Here is a 25571-nt window from a genome sequence, read left to right on the forward strand (position 1 = left end):
TGTACAATATCTGTCAGTTTACAGTTAGCTATACTTCGTTGCAATTCATCTCTTCACTTCGCTGCAATTCATCCCTTCTCAACTTTCCTCGAGCCGTATTCCACAGAACAGACCAACGACACACTTCCCAGTGTCGCTCCAGGTCTCCCAAAGCTGAACCAAGTCGTACTCAAGTCTACCGAATCAGAGCCGCACACGTCTTACATCGACTGTATCGACTGTAACGGCTCAAGTCCACTGTAGTTCGCTGTATAGTCCACTCCAGTTAACTCTACCCTAGTTAACTTGCATCGAGTCGTACACATTTCTCTTCCACAGTGCCGCACACGTCTTACATAGTCTGTATCGACTGTAACGGCTCACTCACGACTCCATACGACTGACTTTCACATTAACTCTCTGGCTTATATAGAGTCCCTAATCGCTTGTCCAAAGTTACACAAACACGGCTAGTATCCTCTGGAATAACACGTGAGGAAACGTCACATCCTGTCTTTGTTTATACATGAAGATTCCAGAAAACATCGGCTGCAGTGTCATCTTGCCGGGGTCACAAGTTGTGACCTCTATCTGTCACTATTCATTAGTAACTGTCCCCCTACTTAGATCTGTTCGTCCCCTGGAACAACACGTGAGGACACGTCACATCCTGTCTTTGTTTGTACATGTAGATTCCAGGGAACACCAGCTGCTGTGTCATCTCGCCGGGGTCATACGTTGACCTCTACCTATCACTGTTCATTTGCAACACTGCCCCCTTCTTAGATCTGTTCGTCCCGAACAGATTCCATTTCACCACGATACTGAAGAAACCGATCGACGTTTTCAAGAAGGAAGCTTTGGTGGTTGCCCCCTTCTCAGAGATGTTCTTTCAATCTGGCAGTTGTCCATCTTCTTTCCATAGAAGAATGGGAGCCAAATCCTCAATTTTTCAGCAGTTCCTCACAAATGTTTTCATCAATCTTGGTATGGAAACATTGACCTTCAGATGACGACATTGGGCACTCTTGTCGAGAAATTCATCAGCATTCTAACGAGTTCGTGCTTCACTGGCTGAGTTTTACATTTTCAAGCATCTTTTTACAGATGGGTTAGGGCTTTTTCCAGAGCTTCTTCAGAGATGACCAGGTTCATTACAGTACAGCAATATTCACATGCTCTTCTTTTAAACAACAGCAACTGACTTGGGTTTGTACGATGTCTGTTGGGTTGATCTTCTTGTACAGTTCTGTCACAGATGGTTACTCACTACAGTTCTGACATCTTAAACTACTTCTTTTCTGTCCTTCTTGCTTCTGACTTAATTAGCGTTCTTCTAAAAATCTCTGTTATACTTCATCAAATCTATTCTCATGAATGTTCTTAGATTATTCTTTAGTGGCTTCACACTTTCAACTGATTCGTAAGGCTTTCTTCTTTGGTTTATGGTCCCGGACAGAATCTTTCTAAAAACATGGGCTGTGGAGTTTCATTAGTGCAGGTGGGGGTCTATCAGTGGGAGAAATGGTGGGCTTGTTTTCTAACAACATGGGCTATGGAGTTTCATAAATGCAGGTAAGGGTCTATCAGTGGGAGAAGGGGTGGGTTTGTATCTTGATCTTGTTGGAGCCATCCACGTTGCACTCTGCATATGTCGCTTTCTCCGCCTCCTCAATTTGATATTTCTTTGGTTGCGTTGATGTCGTTGTCGTTGTCTTGCTTTCCTGTCGATCAATGCTGATGGCAGCGACTTAGCACATAAGAAGGCATTGTATTTCATAGCTGTAGTCATCAAGACTGTTGATCTAACAAGTTGCTTCAGCATTATTCTTCGATGGGTGCTTTGCGAATGAGCTGCAAGTCCACTTGAAGGCAAGTTGTCAAACACGTCATCACCTTCATCCGAGTCTGGAGGACTCGATTGTGGGGCAGGTTGATAACATTCAACGTGCAAAGGTCCATCAACTTCAGCATCAGTTTCTATTGTAATTCCTTGACTATCACCAGGGCTTCTCACGCCTACCTTGATAGCTGTACAAGCTTCTGTTAAGTCTAGAGCTTGTTGGTGTATTTCTTGGCATTCACAGTCTTCTTGCATAGCTACGTACGTACAGTTCTTGTCAAACGCATGGGTGAAATAATCCAGCTTCGAGTTCCTCTCGTAGACAATGGCAGATAGACAGAAGTCTTCAAGGCCCACAGCAACAGGCTTGGACGCAGACCCAACGTTGTCTTGATCTGTTTGGCTGGTTGAGGTACTCATATCAAGTTTATCTATAGCTAAAGCTTCGGTCAAACTATAGGTCTCTTCTATTGTTTCTTCAGCGGTCTCATTCTGCTTTTCGTTGAAATAGTAACAGCTATCGTCTCTTTTCATTTCTTGTGGGCCACATTCGTTTGGTTTGCTATCACAGTCACAGACAGCACAACCATCACCAGCATCCCTATCGTAATTGTCTGTATCGCCACATTCTTGGTTGGACAATTGTTCGCTGTTCATCAATGGTGTAGCTCTTTCATCTGTCGACTCAATCTGATAATGTTGGGTGTTCAGCAGCTCGTTAATCATGATTCTAGTTTAATCTTTTATCGTATTTGTTTGTTCTTCTGTCTTGTTGGGTTTGGTAACTATTCGTTCATTCTCATTCATGGCTTTGATCAAATGGTTAAATGAAGAAAATCGGGTGTTGATTTCTGATTCTATCTCCTCGATGCTCTCATTCACCGAGTTCATTTTGTATTGCAAAGTTCTCATGAGCTCCGTCATATAAGGTTTGTTTTAAAATTGGCAAGTGTCCGGATTCTCATCTTCCTCCAACAGGGCTTGTCTGAGACGTGCTGCTAGCGTTTCCTTATTTCCGATAAGCTGTAGACCTCTTTCTCGAAGCTCTTGTCTAAGTTCTTTCATGTCAAGTTCAATAAGAAGTTTGATGGAACACATTCTAGCCAGAAAGATCCCACTTCTGACACCAATTATTACGTATTTCTGAATCTTCTGGCTAGAAGTATTAGTAGACACACAAATAAAAACACTGCAAAGAACTTGACGACTAAACTTTCAGTTTCATATAACTTTAATGACTATTAACTCTAACAATTCGTTACTGTAACATGTAGCGTAGAAGACTGTACAATATCTGTCAGTTTACAGTTAGCTATACTTCGTTGCAATTCATCTCTTCACTTCGCTGCAATTCATCCCTTCTCAACTTTCCTCGAGCCGTATTCCACAGAACAGACCAACGACACACTTCCCAGTGTCGCTCCAGGTCTCCCAAAGCTGAACCAAGTCGTACTCAAGTCTACCGAATCAGAGCCGCACACGTCTTACATCGACTGTATCGACTGTAACGGCTCAAGTCCACTGTAGTTCGCTGTATAGTCCACTCCAGTTAACTCTACCCTAGTTAACTTGCATCGAGTCGTACACATTTCTCTTCCACAGTGCCGCACACGTCTTACATAGTCTGTATCGACTGTAACGGCTCACTCACGACTCCATACGACTGACTTTCACATTAACTCTCTGGCTTATATAGAGTCCCTAATCGCTTGTCCAAAGTTACACAAACACGGCTAGTATCCTCTGGAATAACACGTGAGGAAACGTCACATCCTGTCTTTGTTTATACATGAAGATTCCAGAAAACATCGGCTGCAGTGTCATCTTGCCGGGGTCACAAGTTGTGACCTCTATCTGTCACTATTCATTAGTAACTGTCCCCCTACTTAGATCTGTTCGTCCCCTGGAACAACACGTGAGGACACGTCACATCCTGTCTTTGTTTGTACATGTAGATTCCAGGGAACACCAGCTGCTGTGTCATCTCGCCGGGGTCATACGTTGACCTCTACCTATCACTGTTCATTTGTAACAATAATATATAGAACAATAAAAACAACCCAAGATACAGAAATTTTACAAAGAGAATTAGATGAATTACAGAAATGGGAATCAAATTGGAGCACGTCTTTCCACCCAGAGAAATGTCAGTTATAAAGAGTAAAAAAAAAACTAAAACACATTACTTCCACTTATCTTATTCATGGCAGACCAGTAACATAGACTAAAAACGCAAAATAGGATTTATTAAAAGAAATTTATATAAATCAAATAAGAACATAAAACTAAAATATTATTTAACCTTGGTTAGGCCAATAATAGAATATGCATCCTCTGTTTGGGACCCCTCAACTCAAGAAAACATTAAGAAACTGGAACAGACACAAAATAGAGCAGTGAGATTAATGCAAAAAAACCGTTTGCCCAATCGGTAAAAACATTTCCCTTTCCAGTTTGAACACTAAAAATGGAAGAAATTATCTCTGGATTACGAAATGTAGGTCGCTGGCCTACAAACCGTTCAACGAACGAGTTGATAGACAAAGTCTTTATTTGCTTTGTTCTTTTCAATCGAAACAATCAAGAGAAGTGATAACATTAAATGATAACATTGCACGTGTTATGAACTGACTGTTTGCTAATGAAAAGTCCATTATTTATATTTGTCTGGGCATGTTTACTGCAAGACTCAAGAACCTACACACTAGTGAATGCCACAGTTTGGTTAAGTAGTAGCCGATTTAGTCTTTTTATAGTAGCCTACTTATATTACTAATATAAGCTTACAGAGAGGACTTTTTTTTTATACCTTTATGAAGAGACCACACACAGACATTATATATTAATTAACTAATGGATATTTTATTGATTCTTGTTTTTTTTTTTTTCATGTACTAGAGATAATTGTGCAAATTTCAACTTGATTCCAGATTGGGTATCTGAGAAATATTGTGTACAAACTTTTTACCAGACAGACTGAGTTGATATAAGCTAAGCTTTATTTAAAATAAATAAATAAATTGTATGCATTATTTTTTTTCACTTTTATTACCAAGCTATCAAGCAATTCATTTTGTCATTTTTTTTTACAGGTTTATAGATCGAGAATATTAAAAAAGAAAATTTACTTGATCAGCTATGCAGTGAACTGTAAACTATGCAGTGAACTTTCAGCTATGCAGTGAACACAAGATAAAAAAGGGACAGCAATTCCTTGACTGTATATCTGATGATGACTGGAATAATTTCTTGTCTCTCGTTGTGTTGTCAACATTATATATCTTGCACACAGTTTACAGTAACAAACAGACAAACTAGATCTATATTTTAACCAATATTCTTAGCTAACGTAAACAATGGCTGAGACTCTCTTTGACGGAATCTCACTCTTGTTTCAAAAGTCCGCCTATAGCAACGTGACGTCATTGTAAGTAAACACATAATCCTACACTCTTAAAAGTTTATTAACAATAATAAAAGTACAAATTCTCACCCACAGTAAGTAGTAGAGCCAAACAATTATATACTTGACTGGGATAGACCTATTTTAACTGACAAGACGGTGGATTGTAATCGACCTCATTTACACTTTATTAACTAGTGAATACAAAGAAAAATCTGAAATGGTCATCGACGTCGCAGTACCACTATCTTACAATATAAAAAAAAACTGAAAAGAAAAAAAAAAGAAACAAATATGAAAACCTAAATATAGTAAGCGACTATTAAAGTTATCTAAAATAACAATATAGCCTACCCTGTTGTTATATCAACCGAGAGGATAGTGACCTCGCAAATCAGGCCCTAAAGAAGATTCTAGTTAGGCCATACATGTCAGAGGGAAGTATTGTTTTCCAAGTTTAAGCTACATTCCCAAATATTCACACAATTCTTTAAGAATGACTACCCGGTCATGGTCTTTTGGTATGTGCTCTAGACTGTCGTCTTGATAGTCCCGGGTTCCAGCCCTCGCCGCCGCCTTCCCCCATCATCCTGTGGTACGTTTGGGCTAGACTATAATAATCTTCAAATCTGAAGGAACATCCAAAAGATGAAAACAAACAAACAAATAAACATCCGTAATTTGAAACAATATTCGACGTAGTGTAGGGCGAGGCCTACTAAAAAAAAAAAATACAATTAGCCAAAGGTACACATGTCAAATTACATAAAACAATATTAAACAAAACTAGACTTTTATAATTCATAAAAAAAAAATAATTTGTAACACAACGTTCACGAATTAAGTAATATTGGAGTTGGCAAGCATTTTTACAAAGCTTATATCAACACACACTGTTTGTCAGTCTGGTACAAAATTTGTGAACCTTATATCTCTCATTTCCCCTACTCTGATCAAGATAAAACTTGGAACATTTATACATTGTCACTGACAAAACACGAATCCATCAAAAAATTAAACAATTAATTAATTCATTAGAGGTAATAATATATAAATGTATATATCAATTTAAAAATATTTTGCTTTTTTTTTTTGTTACATTTTCTTCTCTCTAGCGAGCCATGTCGAAGTTCTATTGACAACTACAAATTTTATCAGTTCTCTCTCATACCAGCGGTAAGTTTTAGCACATGTTGCCAAACTAAGTAATTTGATACTAGGAACGACTAGACCAGTCAAAGGCAAGCTCGATCCATCAATATTTTTTAAAATGTACATTTATCACACATATAGCAAACTTAAAATGAAACAGATAATAGATTTATAATGAAACAAACGAAGAAACCTTACTCAGAACTAATTGTTGCAAACCTACATAATAACAAACATTACAGAAACAGAATGAAAAAATAATCAAATAAACAAACAGCCAAACAACAAAATAATTAAAGTAAGAAACAATCAAATTAAAAAAAAAAAACAACAACAGAAAAAAATAATAACAAAACAGTCACAGTAACAAATAAATCATTGAAACAAAGTGATTACAGTAGCAAAAAAAAAAAAAAAGAAAATCAAAACGAACTTAAAACACTTATTTTCTATTTCAATGTCAAGGTTATTCTGACCTTACTAATGGCCGCCACTACAACCAGGAAACACAAACTGCTGAAAATTTTACGAGGACGCCCAGGTCTGCTATTGTAAGTCAACTTCATTTTCTACCATCATCAATTCAACTGATACTTGTATCTCCTATGACCAGTCCTGAGCTGAAAAGGTCAACGGAAAAAAAAATGAAACAAAGAGAGTCAAACTTGACCAAAGATAATTTAGATGAAATAAAAAGATCGGTAGCAGTGGGTCCTGGATACAAGAATGTTATCATGGTCTACTCCCCCTTCTACATATTCCACCCCACCCCTGTTTAAAATATCGGCTACGATTTTTATCTCAAGAAAATTAAGGCCTTACATTTTTGTAATTTGAACTTATTTTTTATTGAACCAATCACTTTCATTAGAATCTTAACATTGCACAATCAACTCGCTACTGAACACACTTGTTAAAACTATGTCCACAGCCCCATGGATACTTTAACTCGATCCTCCAGACTCTCCTACGCATGCGCGTTTGGCGCTACAGCATTTGTGGTTTATCAGATCTCCATAGAGCACACCTTCGCTTTTGATTACAAAGGTCCACAGGCTGCCATTAGTAAGTTCTTTGTGAATTTTCGTTAGGGTTAGTGTACCTTATGCTCAATCTGGTCAACTCCTGACCTGGAGCATTAATTATCACTTGCTCGTTGCAGTACGAAGTGCAACGGACAAATTCAGTTTCATCTGTTACTTCCAGTGCATGGTCGTTTGTTTTTTCTATTGGTAATTAATTTATTACCAACTTCGTTACTTCAATTACTTCATTCATTATTTCATTACTTTTATTATGTTTTTAATATCCTATTTTTCATGACTTTCATTAGACTAAAACATCATGACAAAATATTTCTTCTAAAAAATATTTTTTTAACAAGTTTATATTAACTCACTGTCTGTCTGTCTGGTAAAAAGTTGGTGCACGTTATTTCTCCGACACCCTGTCTTGGATCAAGCTCCCTCCCCCCACCCCTGTTTAAAAAAAAAGCTTTTAAAAGTGATTACAACAAAATTCACCCAGATATCCCTTTCCTTCTCCCCCCCCCCCGCCCATTTTCCAAACATGTCCAGATAAGGGATATAATCATAAAGTTTTTAGAAAGCTAAAAGCATGAAATAGCTCTAAACAAAAACCATTGGTAAAAATATTTCTAATCGCACAGATTTATTGTTGTTTGTCTAGAGGTATTACACATTTTATGACGAGACTGATCCAAACTGATTGATACAATTACACTTCGTATAAGCTTTTTTAAAATAAATATTTTAAATGTTTTACTTGTTATAAATTCAATAAACATTTTTTTATTTTGTCTGTGTCAATTTCATTTATGCGATGAAATATAAAAGCTGTCTTACAACATCTTAATATATAGGCAAGTTCTCTCAGTTTCTCTTCAACTCTCGCCTTGTATATTTAGACTTCAACAACCCAACCAGTTCTCTCAGTTTCTCTTCAACTCTCGCCATGTATACTTAGACTTCAACAACCCAACCAGTTCTCTCCATTTCCCATTTGTTGATATTGTTTACTAAGAAACGTCGACTGATGGGAAATGTATTTACTGTCCAGATATTAATGTGAATCTATTTACTGTCCAGATATTAATGTGAATCTATTTACTGTCCAGATATTAATGTGAATCTATTTACTGTCCAGATATTAATGTGAATCTATTTACTGTCCAGATATTAATGTGAATCTATTTACTGTCCAGATATTAATGTGAATCTATTTACTGTCCAGATATTAATGTGAATCTATTTACTGTCCAGATATTAATGTGAATCTATTTACTGTCCAGATATTAATGTGAATCTATTTACTGTCCAGATATTAATGTGAATCTATTTACTGTCCAGATATTAATGTGAATCTATTTACTGTCCAGATATTAATGTGAATCTATTTACTGTCCAGATATTAATGTGAATCTATTTACTGTCCAGATATTAATGTGAATCTATTTACTGTCCAGATATTAATGTGAATCTATTTACTGTCCAGATATTAATGTGAATCTATTTACTGTCCAGATATTAATGTGAATCTATTTACTGTCCAGATATTAATGTGAATCTATTTACTGTCCAGATATTAATGTGAATCTATTTACTGTCCAGATATTAATGTGAATCTATTTACTGTCCAGATATTAATGTGAATCTATTTACTGTCCAGATATTAATGTGAATCTATTTACTGTCCAGATATTAATGGGAGATCTATTTACTGTCCAGATATTAATGTGAATCTATTTACTGTCCAGATATTAATGTGAATCTATTTACTGTCCAGATATTAATGTGAATCTATTTACTGTCCAGATATTAAGGTGAATCTATTTACTGTCCAGATATTAATGGGAGATTTATTGTTCAGATATTAATGGGAGATCTATTGTTCAGATATTAATAAGAAATATATTTACTGTCCAGATATTAATGGGAGATCTATTGTTCAGATAGGGACTATTAATAAGAAATGTATTAATTTTTCAGATATTAATGTTCAATAACACTGTTTACTTTCTGTCTCAGCTTTGATGGCCATTTTCTCAATGATCATCTACGGGATCGTCTTCTTCCCGGTGTTTGCCTGCTTAGCCCTTGGGTCAGCCTTCTCCTTCGGGCTCGGGGCTGTCTATGTCTGGATGTTTTTTATAGTCAATCTGTACAGACTTAGCGAGTGTACATTTACTTTGGTGAGTCATTTTTTTAAAACATATATTCATTTTACATTTGAAAAAAAAGGAAAATATTATCAGACAAATTTTCCTAAAAGTCCAAAGAAATTCAATGTGTAGAATAAATATAAATAAAAAAGGTATAACCAGTTGCTTCCTAGCCTTCTTAGAAGGATGGCTGCCTTGACGTTTAGTACGCGGTCTGGACTGTGGTCCGGTGGTCTCGATGGCCCAAGTTTCGGACCCTACCCGATGCCACCCCCCCCCGGTCGACCAGTGGGAGGTTCGGGCTAGGATGTAATTACCTTGAAATCTGAAGGAATATATGAAACATGTCAAACATGCAGCCAACACAACGATATATCACTTGTATTTGTACCCTCGCGTATAAACCATGCTCCCACTAAAGCTGGGGTTTTATTAAGTCCTTTTACCCACTAAAGCTGGGGTTTTATTAAGTCCTTTTACACACTAAAGCTGGGATTTTATTATGTCCTTTTACACACTAAAGCTGGGGTTTTATTAAGTCCTTTTACACACTAAAGCTGGGGTTTTTGTAGACATACACTTGCTATAGACATACACTTTCTTAAGACATACACTTTCTATAATCATACAACTCTGTTTAGTAAAACCATATAGAATTCACTTTGGTGTTACCATGCTGCTCTAAGCATCAAATTATTCAAAGTAAATTAATTATGCATACGATTGTACCCTATTTTTCTTTTGGACAAAGAATACATGTAGCCGCCTTCTAGTTCAACCCCCCCCCCACTACTTATAGATATATAACGCTCTTCATTAACCTGCGCTAGTGTTCAGCTTCAATGCACACGAATGTATCCTCCGTATTCCTACCACGTACCGCCACTAACAGCGAGAGAGCAATCTCCGCATCGTATGGCCCGTGTTGATGAACGGCTGGTGGGATATTTAAGCTGAGCCTTTCTAACATCCTCGCCACGGGCAATGCGTGCTCGCAAGAACGTGTTAAAGAAGCCCACCAGAGGCTGGAGGAAATGTTTCCCACACTTTAAACAGACTTTTGGAATGTCAAGGACATTGCCAAGAAAATAAAAGCTACCAACTAAAGAGCTCAGAAAATTTATTCTGCATGGCTAAAAAGTGCACAGAAATAGTCATAGAATTTAAAAGAAGAAGAATTTGTTAAGAATTTGTTAACCCTAACCCTTCTGAATATGAAGTACATTTGGACACACCTAAAGCTAGCTATTTCTAGTTTTTCCGCCAAGTATGAAAATCTTCATATATATTGTTCGAAAAAAAAGGTTATACATTTATTTCCTTTTTTTAAAAAAAGCTAATTATTTTAAGACTAACCAGATGAAAAAACACTATTCATGTGTTCTATGTCAGTTAAAGTTGGCGCCTGAACTGGTATTTAAAGCGTCTCCGTGGGGTACACCTGGTTGCATGCGGCTTTAGAAAGAGACAGCTGAAGGTCACTCACAAGGGCCGGAGGTTACACATTTCAGAGCAAAAGAAAATCCGCTGCCAAGGACAGGCGTAGACTGCGAAAAGAAAATCTAAATCGACCACCGGCGGATAATGGTTGTCTTTTTTCTAGATGTGGCAAAATATATATGTCAGAGCTGGGTCTGCGTAGCCTCGGGAAATACTGCATTCCTCATTTATCTTCGGACTCGATCTTCTTCTTCATTTGTTAAAATTGCTTTTAAAAAGCAAAGGTGTATACTTTACTAGAATTCATATACAAAAAAAAGAACGATAACCTGTACTAAATTACAACTCTATTTGAACAATGTCAGTTACTTACCCTTGTTTCCTCTCTACTCTTCAGACAGGTCGAGCAGTTCTGTTTGTACGTATGCTACCAACACTGTTTTGCCTGTGTTACCTGAGCATCATGTTGCCTATACGCTTTGTTCGCGCCATTCGAAACAAAGACTACTTCCGGTCACCAATACTGAAGAAACGTCGGTCGGAAACGTTGGAGGATATCAAGAACTCTTACCAAGGGAGGCACGTAAGGAAACTCTTGACGAAGCCAGTTGTTGAAGTGTAAGTTGTTTCCCTTTGATCAATTGGTCGTAAGAAATCAACTGTTTGAGTGAAGTCTGTCCAGGGCCGGATTTAAATGAGGGCACGCCGGGCTTCTCCCCATAAGCCCCTTTTTTAGATAGAAAATATTCAAACTTCGACAGGGCAAATCTTTCCTAACTTATTGAGATTTTCCAACTCTCTGAACAAAGCTTTTCTAGCTTTCTTAGCATAGCTTATACATTACAGACGTGATTTCACAAGAGAAGATAATTACGTCCTAAGCGTGTCCCTGTGTCAGTCTAGTCATGCATGTGAATCAGTGACTTAAACTCTGCTTAAGAATATGGAATAAAATGTGCTTGAATAAAGCATCCCTAACATTTTGAAAAATCTCTCTTGCTTTATGAAAAAAGGCATCCCCAACTCTCTAAACCAAGCATCCACATTTATACTAGTATTAACACTTTGTGCCTACTGTCTACAGACCACCAGAAGGATTTGCTAATAAAGCCAAGGCATTTTTCATGAGTCAAGTCCACAAGCTGGTCTACCGAAGAGAAGAAGGTATTTATATTTGATTTCATACCTGTCTACTGTTGTGGCTCTTCCGCGGTGTCGAATGTAATCAATGCAATGATCATGAGGTAGCCTTCAACTATATCAGGAACACTGGCGAAATGCCAAACAATCAATATAAGTAGATAAAGTAGTCGACGCTAGTATCAAACAATCATAAATATTTTAATACTTAAAAAGGGATCCGTCCAATGTCTTTCAGTAAAGCCGTATATCTATTATTGGTTGTTTCCACTGCTCCACACAAAGCGTCTTGTTTGTAGCGTCACTTAGAGCGTTCTTGTTTTTTAAAAATCTGTCGCGTCACTTGTCGCTAAGTAAACCTTTCCCCTTATTCCCGAAACAAATACTAAATTCTAAGCATGTCATAACACATTCAGACCAATATGGTACAGCCGTTAGTTTGAATCTCGCTCATTACGTCTTCCCACAGAGCGACATTCTTCCCCATACTTCCCAGATACCCATCAATACTAATTGCTATCATAATGTTTATTTTAAAATGTTCTAATGTGTGACTAATATGTTTTTTTCACTTTCTTCCCGACTTTCCTAATACAGTAGACTTTGAATAAGCAAGCCGTTGTAGCCTCATCTTCAATTGCCCATTGCAAATAGTCTTTTTAAAATTTAGATTATAAAAAAAACAATACCTATATTTCGTTCCTTGAAGAGCAAATGTTTTTTAAACATTTCGATTGAATAAAATAGACTTTGTGTGGTCTTTAGTATCACTGGCTGTAAATTAAGACCACACGTTACTCAAGTTATGAGAAGTCAGAAACTACTAAACTGTTGTTTTGTTTGTTATCATGTAAGTTGAAAGAGGCTAAAAGTTAGATTTTAACATTGTGTTTCCAGGTTTCAGGTACTCTTCCAGACTGTTGGCCGTCATGTTTGTGGCTGCGTGTGTTGTGTACGTGGTGAGTATCAGTGAGCTCTTCTACATTTTACACGTAGAAAATGAATTGCCAGGAATGAGCGCTAAATAGCACTTAATGAACATCTGTTACTTTTGCAGCTATTTTGGTTATCATGTTGCCAGCAAAACGAACTTCCCAACAAATCTTACAGTCAAGTGATACTAGGTGTCAAGGTTCTTTTAATCTGTTTACATTTCGAGAAACAACAGTAACTTTCCATGAAAACTAAAAATAAGCATGCCTTTACCAACAGATTATTCTGGTTCCTTCTAATGTTTTGGAGAAGGTTTTAGGAGGGCATATATACGCGTGATCAGTTAATACGTTTTAAGCTTCATGTTAAGTTTATTCTGTTATCACTTCACCCAAACAAGGGTCTCCGGCATACATTACCATAATTGGACTTTAAGTCATCGGATTCCAGGATATATTAACCACCCAACTCCATTGTAAGAAATGGTTTAATAATAATAATAATCTTTATTATCCATAAGGAAATTTGTCTCACAATTTGTGCATTACACCAAACAAAACATTATAACTATAGAAAACCAAAATATACATTCACACAAGATTCACACATAATTTACATGAGAAAAGTTTATATCATATAGTTTCTATGTAATGATTTGATTACCAGAGGAACAGTTTTTGTGCCTGTTTGTCTTTGCTATCGGTGTCTTGTACTCTTTTGTGATTGTTAAATCAAAAAATCCTGACCCAAAGGTGATTTTTTATTTCTAGAATCTTCTTAGCTTTACAAAGACGTATCAAGCACTCAATTTTATTGTAATAATCACCCTTGAAGCTAATTAGGTTTGAATCTGAAGTTTTTGTCTTGTAGATAATTAAAGCATAGACCCTCATTTTACAGCCAGGCACTTCAAGTCCCTTACAAAATTATAAGGGCGCGTTGAATTGTTTTTATGCTTTTAAAAGAGTTTGTTGTTTCCTATATTCCTTCAAGACCACTTGATATCATTTCTTTGATCAACATGGTGGCGATGATAGTCTGAATCTCATCAACTTCCTGTACAGACGCTAGAGCACCATGTCGAATTTTTAATCGCCAAGACAGGATTCGAACCAGCTGTAAAAGGCAAAGCTCTTCATCGCCTTCCATTTCGCCAAGACTTTATGCATAGACGTAGATTAGGTAGCGATGAAACACTTGGCCAGGAGACCCATGAGTCTGGTTGTCAATATATATGTCTGTCTAAGTTTACATCAGTCATTTTTTTGTTAGTCTGTGTGTCAGGCTATGTCTCAGTCTGTGCGAGTCTGACATATATACTGACAACCAGACTAACAAATAGATTTACACACAGATCTAGGCTGATACAGACCAGAAGATAGACAAACACTTGTAACTGTCACATTGAGTGTGTATTAGACTAACACAAGAATCGAAACATGGACTGAGACATAGACTCTATTTGTTAAAATATGTTTTCTGACCATCACCATTTTTTTCCCTTTGAATCTCAAAACAAAAAGAATAAATAACAAAACCACATTTATAAAGTGGATAGATTTATAGAAAAAAAAATAAAATGCACATCAACTCCATGTTCTGTGCTCGATCAGATGTTTACTTCCGGGGCAAGAGCTCAGGTGTTAATGTAAACACCTGCTTAACAAACTGTCACACTCAGTGGCTGTGTAGACACCATCCTCACACAGTTTGTACACCACTTCACAGCTGAGAGTCATCCTCCGATCTCCTCGCGTCAACTGGACAATGGTCAGTATCCAGTACAAACAGACGCCTGCAAGAACGGGGAAATACTTCCACATAGTGTGCTAAAAGAAAAACAAAAGTACAAGTACTGTCATTATTAAATAAATACATACATAATAAAACCCATCAAAAGACAAAGTAATTTATTCGCTGTAGAAAGTATTTGGTAGATTCTTACAAATACAAAAAGTTATGACAAAGCCTTATATTACCTAATGGTCGACAAATCTTGCTTGGTGCCCCAACGCTCCAACAGACTAAGGTAAAGGTAAAGGTAAAGGTACCCCCCCCCACTTGTACACGTGATCTCTCCCACTTTCTATTCTCGGATCAAGTTGAAACCTTTGCACGATTATTTATTGTCGAAAGCAATACAAGAATCAATTTAAAAACTAAATAATTTTTTAATTAATTAGTGGTAATTAATACATTTTGTTTTATAAATAAAGGGAGAAAATTCTTGGAATAATGACCGATATGCCAATGGTTGTGCGTTTCTTTTCTTTACATAAACTTTGCTTTTAGAAAAGTATTTTAAAATATATTTTACTTGATTTACAATTCGGATTAAGAATGTCACTGGAGAAATAGCTAGACATAACGGTCAGTCGTGAGACAACGGTCAGTCGTGAGACAACGGTCAGTCGTGAGACAACGGTCAGTCGTGTGACAACGGTCAGTCGTGAGACAACGGTCAGGCGTGAGACAACGGTCAGGCGTGAGAAAACAGTCAGTCGTGAGACAACGGTCAGTCGTGAGACAACGGGCAGTCGTGAGACAACGGTCAGTCTTGAGACAACGGTCAGTCGTGAGACAACAGTCAGTCGTGAGACAATGGTCACTCATTGTTACAGAAAAAGTGTAAAGTTGCAGTGACTATCCTGACTTTGTTTCTTAAAATCAAAACGTCTTGTCTTCAATCTAAATTTGATGTAAGATGCTTTTTTTTGGTTAAGTTGTCACTCTGAGCCTTCCATTTTATAGTTAATTAACCAGTGTGCATTGTCCGTCTGTCAGTCAAGTCATTAGAAATCAGGTCATTAGAAGTCAATTCATTAGAGGTCAAGTGATAAAGTATAGTCATTAGAAGTCAAGCACTAATCCCATAACACATTTTGGCTCGTTTTATTAAGTTCAAACTGTAGTTTGTATTATTGTTATTAAATACTTTGTATTTATAAGCCTAGATTTCTAGTGATGTTTATAGAAAATGGGGGAGAGGGGTGCCAATAAAGTTTCTTGCCCCTGGCGTACGTTTTTCTCAATACGCCCCTGTTTGGAACGTTTGTTTGAATAATCAGGCCAGGCAGTTATACTCCATTAACTAATTCCTTTTAATTAAACATAGATTTGTATTACGTAACTAACCTTCAGGAAACGCTTCAAGAGCAGTTATAGGTTTCCCTGCATGCAATGCTTATATAAAGGAAATATCCGGTAGACTTAAAGGAAGACTTCAAAAATAAACCTGTGTAAGTTTTATGTTAATTTCTAAGCAACAGAAACTCTTAAAACGACACACATGTCTCTAGCACATCGACATGGTTGAATAGTTTAAAACGCTCTCTATCTCTCTCTCTCTCTCTCTCTCTCTCTCTCAGTGTGTGTGTTAAGGTCTATATTTAGACGCACGTGAGTAATCTTACTGTGGGCATTAGTTATCAACGGTTCACTAATTTGTCAAATATAGACCCTATTTAGTGTAAGTGACATCAATTACTTCGAAATGAGAATCAGCATTTCTCTTAACCCAAACATTCTAGAACACTTGGGGGGGGGGGGACTACGAGGGCTAAGATTGAACTTTAAGCCCTCTTGTTATCAAACTCACGAGTACACCACGTATGACCATCAAGGCAACGTTAGCTTAAACCATGCGTCGAAAAACAAATACATAAGAAGAAACGTTTTTTTTTCTTGTGTCTTTAAAACGAATCATTCGAATTCTTTCAATATTTATAAAAAAAAAATAAAAAAAAATAGGTTCAAAATGTGATGAAAAAAAATCAAGGAGTAAAAACATAGCAATACAAATGAATGACAAAATTAAATTGGCTAAACCTCCTGGGTTTGAAATTAATTTGTAGTCTTTAATTCTGGTTGGCAAACACAACTGAAAATATATTTGTCATGATACGTTGTTTCAGCTTGACAGAGCTACAGTTTCTCGATTAACTTCTTCAAACTATAAAGCAACACTTATTAAAAGCTCACATTCAAAATTAATTTAAAAAACAAAAAAACAACAAAAAACAAACAAACAAAAACATGATCTTAAGAAACACGAAAAATAAAATCAACCTTTCTTTATGATTCGTCGAGTGGCAAGTTTAGTGCCACATAAGTTTGAAGCAATTCATGAGCCGTTTGAAGTGAATCAATCAACATAAATTAGAAGAGATCATGTACTCATTTGAGGACCAGCGGCCGATCGAATCGTAACATCTGGCATATGAATTCGTTAAACACATTTGTTACTTGCCAGGTTTTAGTGAATTTGAAATCTTTTAGTTTTTCATTAACGTAGGCTGATTAATATTCCAAATTAGTCAAACTAAAGTTTATGAAGAAACAAAGGATAATTAATAGGCTCTCAGCCGCTTATCTAACTGTAATTTATTTGAATAAAGTGCATTGAAGTAAAATATTCGCAATACAGGACAAAATATGCTTATAAATTTATACATCATCTGTCGTCATCGAGAAGTACATAGAAGTCTATTTATAAAGCGCTGGTTATGAGTGTGTATGCGTTTCGTGTGTCAATGTTGTTCGTATTTGCATCTATATTGTTATTGTACAATAGTTACGCTGGGGTTGTCAATTGTAGTCGAACTGAATTTCCATTTGACTGGATCAATAAAATTATCTTATTTTATCTTATATGAGTAATATGCTTGGCGTTTACCAATGAATGGAGTAATCCTGTGCTAGTGTTACAGTAAGCGATACACTCTTGAGCTTTCACATTAAGAACGAAATTAATAAAGAAAATAATATAACAAACGGAGTTTTCACATAAACTCGCAGGCTGACCCTACGGGTCCGTTGTCAAACGTGCTTGATTTGGTAAGCAGTTTTGGTCAAATGGAATGTTTTGAATATTTTTTAGTTCGAAAAACATGAGGGCGAATTTAAATTAAAAACAACGCTTTTCGTTATTGATATACCACTATGTCTATATTTTATAGTGGCTGTTGTTAAAATAAAGAACTCAGCATACCTTTAGGTTTGAAAACAAGGAAGCAAAAAAGGACTGAGTTCATTGCACTGGTGGGGATGGAATAGAACCGTAACAAGCTTGTCACTATCCACACACCTTCCCTCGAGTGACCTTTGTTTAATGGCTGACACCAGCACCATGGATGTAGTGCAGAAAAGGATTATGGGGGAGTGTCCCCGATAAGCTCAGCCTTCGGTCTCTCTCTTCTAACCCGAGTAATAGGGATGTTACAAACTTAACCTGCCTGGATCTTTCTGTTCAGACAGACAGAGGCGAGCTTTCGTGGGAACTGAGTTCTTAAACTATTGACTCAACTCTAAAACTGTCAAATGTTTGTAAATGTTTGACATGTTTCGAATGTTGAAGATAATTTACTAAGCGGGCAGGGTTTGAACCCGGGACCATCGATAATTCTTAACGACAGCCCAGCGCTCAAACCGCTCAACCGGGCAGCCATCGAAAACTATTACACAAACGAATAAGAAGCAATGAGAACAAACTTTATGCATAAATATTACAGAGAGCATAACAATTTAATTGTATTCATCCAATTATATCCTCTTTGATTATATTACTTTTAGAGGTTAGAGCTCGCACTAGGTAGGACATGCTAATGATTGTTTCGGAAATGTATTTATATGAACAGAACATTTTTGATTCAGATTTAATTTGAAAAATAAAAAGTTTTTTTAGCTTAAAAAAAAACAAGTCGCCTTTGCATCTATATGCAGAACGCTACAGTCTATGATGAAATCGGATTTTGAGTTCTAAACGTGACACACGGACAGACAGACTGCACAAGACCAATAGCGGCTTTTCACCTTTCGGGGCCGCTGCAAATGCAGGCCTATTCTCTATTTATTGAAGTGTTCATTGTTTGGTTTGATGTTTGTTTTCAGATAACTGTTGAGCTGGCGGCCTACTTTTACAAACTCTTCGGCAACATTCACCAAATGGTAGTCCAAGACCTGGACATCATCGGATGGGAGGAAAAACCAGGAGATGGATCTATCATCAACGCTGACAGGAGAGCTTTGCGATTTGGTTATTATGCCACCAGAACCATCAGGTGTAAGTCTTTGTTGAGCTCTTTCTCTCTCTCTTTCTCTCTAGTTCTCTTTCTCTCTCTTTCTCTCTAAGTCTCTGTTGTTGCCGGTTGTTGACTTATAGCACCAAACTGCTGGTAGGCCACTCAACCGCTGTGGGAGTATTACATTTTAACTTGTAAAAACTTGAATTGACTTGAATAACTTTTTTTGTGTGAACAAAACTAAATAAAACTTTTATTACAATAAAGACAAATTCAACTTGAGATGAAATGAAATAAATGTTGTAGACTTTAGTAATGATATCAAATGGTATTTCAAACATAACCTAACTCACTACAAAAACACGTCTTTCCACTCTGGCACTCTGGAGTTGTCTGGTATAAACAAGCCCGGGTACGCTGTTCTGCCTCATCGTGGCACCTGGGTGGAAACGGCTACTTGAGGGGGTAGCTAGGCTAAATGAATGGCGAAACATAACTCCCGTGGGGATGCCCACGGGTAGACGAGAGTCAACCCATTGCACGGGCGGGGTTGTAAGAAAGTCCCCACGAACACGTCCCACATCCATGCGCTGTTCCTCAAAGGGACCGTTACATCAATGGCGGTTCCCACACAGCTAGCTTGGTACAACGAAGGAAAATGACGGTGGCTCCCGGTGCCCTCGGCCTTCGGCCATGTGCAGCCAAGCATGCGTCGGGGCCAAAGGCATTGGAAACAGCAATGTTTTACATAGGCATTGACTCGGGTCCCTCTCAAACAGAACTGTGTTCCCACAGGTTTGTTTTTTTTTACTGTTCGGCTGGACGTCCAAACAGGTTTTTTTTCAAACTTAGAGCTCGAAGAGCCTTCGGCTCAGCTCTTAGACATCAACAAGGTATAAACAAGACAAATTACGACAGTGCCGCCTATCTTGCATCATTCTTTGTGTATAGTCACCTACGAATCGCTAAATTTTTCTCGCGTCACATTAGAAACACACTCATTCCATTACATTTCACTCTCTTTCTCTCTCTCTTTCTCTCTGTCTCTCTTTTTTTCTCTCTCTCTCTCTTTTCTCTTTATCTTTCTCTCTCTTCTCTCGCTCTTTTGTTTCTATTTCTATTCTCTCCTCTCTCTCTTCTTTCTCTCTCGCCCCCTCTCTCTCTCATTCTCTTTCTCTCCTTCTCTTTCTTCCCTCTTTGTTTCTCTTTCTCTCTTTATTTATTACTACATATTATAATGTGTGTGTGGTATGTTTTTTTAATCCAAGTTTTTCAAGTGTGTGCTTTCAGGAATTGAGTTCCTTATTTTTTTTTTTACAAGGATGTCCGTATTATAGCACATTTAAAAACAAATTCGAACTATGTACGCTAATATAAAGTCTCCTTGACAATATTTTTCACACCAGTGGCCAGTGATTAATTCTTCTTCTCTCTCAATTAGATTGAATGTTTCACTTTGTAGACATAATTTTTCTTTCTTTTCATCCTTAAGTTGCCTTTTTACCTCGTCTTTCAAAGAGCTATAAAGTTTTAAAATCAATAAAGAAAACAATGTAATGTACATTGTTTTCTTGTTGACATGCAGGCTGACCCTACGGGTCCGTTGTCAAACGTGTTTGATTTGGTAAGCAGTTTTGGTCAAATGGAATGTTTTGAATATTTTTTTAGTTCGAAAAACATGAGGGTGAATTTAAATTAAAAACAACGCTTTTCGTTATTGATATACCACTATGTCTATATTTTATAGTGGCTGTTGTTAAAATAAAGAATAAAGTAAACATGTTGGCCTTTACCAAGAATGAAACATATTTTCTTGTCTCCTTTTTTTTCTATTTAGTTTCTCTGATGGTGGCTCTCGTTCTGGCTTGCACGCTCAGTTTCTTCACCATACTTCACATGATGTCATCCTTCCGGTAAGATTTCATCTTTGATTAACGGATTCTGTTATATGGGGACATAATTGACTGTGCTATTTAAAAAGTTATGGAATATTACTATATAATAATATAGACTCTTGAGGTTATACACACCTGATTACAATTATCTACTTACCCTCAACGTATTCGTTTCACGTTGTGTCAGGTAATGACAAGTGTCAAGTTTGTTTTTATTGTATAAGCAAAATGTTGACATTTCGAGAAATAACAGTTAACTTCAAATACAATTACAAATACACAAGGACGTTAAAAATATTGCAAGAGCTTACAGTCGAAGAATATGATTCTTCCCTATTAGAGAAGCTTTTTTTTTAGAGATGGTATAAATACAAGAGAAGACATTAAGTAAGTCAGTAAGTTTCAAACATCATGTTAAGTATCATTAATCATTGCTTGATATAGCATCACCAACATCTGTACCTTGACTTTAGTCAACGGAGTACTGTGACAGTTTGCGTAACAAATTCTGTCCATTTTTTCCCGGTCAGCAGCGTATCTTAGCAGCATATTTAGCTAGAGCCCGGTCCATTCTTTCATGTTGTCCAGCCAGCTTTTCATTGCACGACCTTTTCTTCGTGCTTCCTTCCACTTGATTTTGAAGAATGATTTATGACAGTGAGTCATGTCTTACAATATGACCAAACCAGCTCAGCTTTTGTCTCTTTACAGTATTGAGGAGTTCCTCCTTTTTAGCCAGCCAGAGTGTTGACTTATAAAAGTGCGTAGTCATTCCCCCCCCCCCCCTGGTATCTGATTCCCAGCAACTTCTGTAGCATTTATTCTAAAGCTTGGATTCTTCTTTCAAAACCACATATTGTCCACAATTTAGTCTTGAAGGTGGATGCCAAGATCAAGCGGGTTTTTATCTTTTAGTGATCTTCTATCACTTGACCCTAGGTACTTAGCTGAGTCCACTTCCTTTAATGACTGGCCATTCTTCTGTTTGCACCATCGTGTAGTGATATTTTTATGATTTCTGCTTGAAGGATTAAGTCGTTTTAAACCGCAAAGAGTGATATAAGACTATATCAACACCACTCGTTGATCAGGAAACATGAAAAACAAAGATGCCTGTGTGTAGTCGCTGAATGAACTCTTTATGTTGTGTCTGTTCTATTTATGTGTATGTTTCCATAAGGATCAATAAAACAGTCTTAGTCTTAAACAACCATCTTCGGCATACAATTGGACATGGAGTCAACAGATTTAACTACTGATGGATCCAGGATGTATTAACCTCATAACTCCATTGTAAGACATTGTTGAGGTTGAATACTCCATTCTCCAATAGGAATATAGATCTAAAGTAAAAACAAACACATTTGTAAACACTCCAATCTCCAATAGGAATATTGATCTCGGGCCTACATCTAACGTAAAAAAAAACACATTTGTAAACTTTAAATGTCATGGTTGGCCTTTATAGTCGTATAACGATTCTGGTTCATCTCGAGGGAGCTTTTTTTTGTGAATTTAAAGATCTATTCTCGACATTTAATTTGTTGTCTCTAACAATTAGTCTTGGTCCACAGGTCGGGTCAAGGTGACATTTTCTTTTAGTGTAGAAGAACCAGTCACTTTTCGTTAGGCACTCTTGTCTTCCAGAGCGCACGCAAGCCAACGACTTTATGATGTCTGTAACAAACTAAGTAACTGTATTGACAGTACCACGCGATTTACAGGAACCAAGAATAAACAGTGAACTATAATAATGAACATCCAACAAACTTAAAATGAATAATGAACCCAGATATCTTCCGTTTGTTTTTCTTTTATAGTCTTGTTGTTAGATATTTCCAGCAACTAAGATGATTCTTGACATTTCTAGCAACTAAGATGATTCTTGACATTTCTAGCAACCAAGATGATTCTTGGCATTTCTAGCAACTAAGATGATTCTTGACATTTCTAGCAACTAAGATGATTCTTGAAATTTATAGCAACTAAGATGATTCTTGACCCATTCTTACGTATATTCTTGGACACATTTTATTTCCTGCTGGCCTGTGCATTTATTTACAAAATAATTGAACAAGGTCATGACATGAAACATGTCTACATTCCTCTCTGTCGTTTTTCTGTCTACATTCCTCTCTGTCGTTCGCTTTGACTAGGATCTATTCTTTTATGTTGTCTTCCCATCGCTTCTTTGTCTACCTCTTCTTTTTTCCCCCCTGGTACTGTTCCCTGCAGGAAGGTCTTCGCGTGCCCAGAGGAATTGTGATATAGCAATATATTTTAAGTTTGCATTTTCTGACTGTGGTTGGCAAGTCACGGTGGGGCCCAATAGCTATCGTAATCATGTTTTGAATTTCGAAGGGTTATTAATTCTTTATTTGTGCTTGTTGTTTGAGTAAGATGAATTTACGGAATATATTTTAAACATTCCACAGTATTAATGCACGAGGTGAAGAAGGCATTAAACTAATTATTATCATAGGCGTATTTTGGTAACTACATTTCAGTGATTCTAACAGTTTCAATCATTTGATTCCCTTCCAGGAACAACCTCTACTCCATGTATCGGGGAGACTTCAGTGTTATTCCACCTCCTGAGGACATGGGTCCTGTTGCGCTGTGTGTAAGTTGACTAGGGACAGTGCTGTTGAACCTTCTTCGGCCCAGAAATCTCCAGCCAACGTGTCATTGGTCTTTTTTTTTTTTTTTTTTTTTTTTTCATTGTGCAATGTGAGGCCGAGATCGCCCGCGGGCCGTTGGTTGGGCAGCACTGACTTTTTAAAATAGATAAATTATTGTTTCATTAAACTTTTGTTTAAAATTTTTTAAAAGAATAAATAAAACATAAGCACGCACACACACACAAAATTCTGTACTCCACTAGACAAGAGACAAAAAAATAGTAGTAATAACAGAAAAGTTAATAAACCAAAATTATACCACAAATTATAAATATAAAACAAATTTTACTACAAACTTTTTCTTACGTTACATTCTGTCCATTTCAATTTATTACACAGTTCCATTTAGTCATGATCTAATGACTTAATGGATTAGCGATGCATAGACATGAAAATATATATAATGTTTATCACAGTGTGAAAAGAATAACTGTGTTGCTTATACTTAACGTTATTTTAGGTATTATTCATCACCGCTCCAAGCTAATCTATGTTGTTTATGTGAACAACAAAGTATAACATGGATGAAATTTTATTATAGGTCCATACGCAGAACATAACAGAAGTAACAAAAATAGAGAGTGATGATAAAATATTACAGAGGGCTGGAAGGATCGATAGCGATAGATCTGTAGTGATGAATAAAACTATAATACTAAAAAAAAAAGTTCCGTATATGAATGAACAACTTGTATATTAATTAAATGTTTTTCTTTTACAACATAAAAAAAAATTCCATATACAGGACTCGTCCATTTTTCTATAGCCTAGCAAAGCGGGTTGGGTCCACTTAAGAAAATGAATTAGGAACATTGTCCTTGGAAAATCAAGATAGAGAGTCCTAATAACCATGAAGTTTCTTCTAAGATAAACAATTAACATTTGGAACACATGAAGTTCTTCTAGGAGTGGAACATTTACATACAGAAACTGTTTTTGTCTTCTGTGAAGTTGATAATTAATATCCATAATTTATGAACGTCACGTCATGTATTTTAGTGTGCATTGTTTGACTAATGTATTGTCCTTTGGAAATGTTATTTGACATACATCTACATAATGAAAAAAAATTCTTACGTGAGGCTCGAAGCCCAAGGCTCTAATACAGTGACACTCCAGTGGCATAGCATTTCATTACCAGACCACGTGGAGTTAAAGTTGGTAGGGCCAAGGTCGATAAAGTCTAGAATGGAGGAGTCAACTGTAGAGATTAGAAACAGAGTACAGAGTTTTGGGTGAATTGTGGGTAGGAGGCGTGGTCTAGAGGCTAAGTACGCTTGAACTTTTGGCTTGGCTTGGCTACCTATGCAGGGTGCTCGAGGTCCGACCCGACTAGTAGAGTTGTGTTTGCTGAGCGCCTAAAAGCAGCACGGAAAACGTTCTCCCTTATACCCCCCTCCCCCCACCGGTCCACAAATGAGATTGGACCATAACGCCCTGAGCATGCTATAAGCATGAAAGTAGCGCTATATAAAAGCGATAATTTATTTATTGATATACTTGTGAACCATCCTACGACCAGAAGTTCCTGTTAGACGCTCGATTAGTCAGCCCGGTCAATTTGATATTTTTAAAGTATAATACGCATTGTGTCTCAAATGTCAGGATCACAGGGAACTGTATCAGCAACGTTTGACCGTATCTAGCTTTAGATTTTAGATGAACAAACTTATTTAACAATCTTTGAAAACACAAATCCCTGTCAGTGGACAGCCAAACATGGTCCGGACTGAGAGAACGTTGTCTTGTGTTTTGTTTTGTTTAAATCTTACCAAAAACAAATTAAGTCTATTTTACAATGTTATTATGTGGGAGCGAACGACTCCATTGGATCTCACTTACGTTTTGGTTGTTTCTTCACAATCAAAAAATTATTTCCCAGCGCAAACCTTTCTTCAGAACGT

The 25571-nt window shown here is 36.9% G+C and overlaps 1 protein-coding gene and 1 long non-coding RNA gene across 3 annotated transcripts in view; one reads left to right on the forward strand and one right to left on the reverse strand.

Moving 5' to 3' along the window:
- LOC106061394 (stimulated by retinoic acid gene 6 protein-like) overlaps nucleotides 1–25571 on the forward strand; it is a 44260-nt gene that overhangs the window by 4483 nt on the left and 14206 nt on the right. For both annotated transcript variants that reach the window (XM_056012416.1, XM_056012417.1), the window contains exons 2-12: nucleotides 4915–5249; nucleotides 6341–6401; nucleotides 6843–6928; nucleotides 7309–7442; nucleotides 9425–9588; nucleotides 11396–11616; nucleotides 12083–12162; nucleotides 13036–13097; nucleotides 18961–19132; nucleotides 20929–21004; nucleotides 23531–23609. In XM_056012416.1, the coding sequence (XP_055868391.1) occupies nucleotides 5179–5249; nucleotides 6341–6401; nucleotides 6843–6928; nucleotides 7309–7442; nucleotides 9425–9588; nucleotides 11396–11616; nucleotides 12083–12162; nucleotides 13036–13097; nucleotides 18961–19132; nucleotides 20929–21004; nucleotides 23531–23609 (1206 nt within the window). In that variant the 5' untranslated portion in view covers nucleotides 4915–5178. The remainder of the gene's footprint in view (nucleotides 1–4914; nucleotides 5250–6340; nucleotides 6402–6842; nucleotides 6929–7308; nucleotides 7443–9424; nucleotides 9589–11395; nucleotides 11617–12082; nucleotides 12163–13035; nucleotides 13098–18960; nucleotides 19133–20928; nucleotides 21005–23530; nucleotides 23610–25571) is intronic.
- Nucleotides 14469–16439, reverse strand: LOC106061395 (uncharacterized). The gene is made up of 2 exons (XR_001216619.2): nucleotides 16207–16439; nucleotides 14469–14900 (listed from the first exon to the last, which is right to left on the reverse strand). It is a non-coding gene; the product is annotated as an uncharacterized LOC106061395 (long non-coding RNA).

Source organism: Biomphalaria glabrata, chromosome 15, assembly GCF_947242115.1.
Source record: "Biomphalaria glabrata chromosome 15, xgBioGlab47.1, whole genome shotgun sequence".
In the NCBI taxonomy this organism is placed as follows: domain Eukaryota; kingdom Metazoa; phylum Mollusca; class Gastropoda; family Planorbidae; genus Biomphalaria; species Biomphalaria glabrata.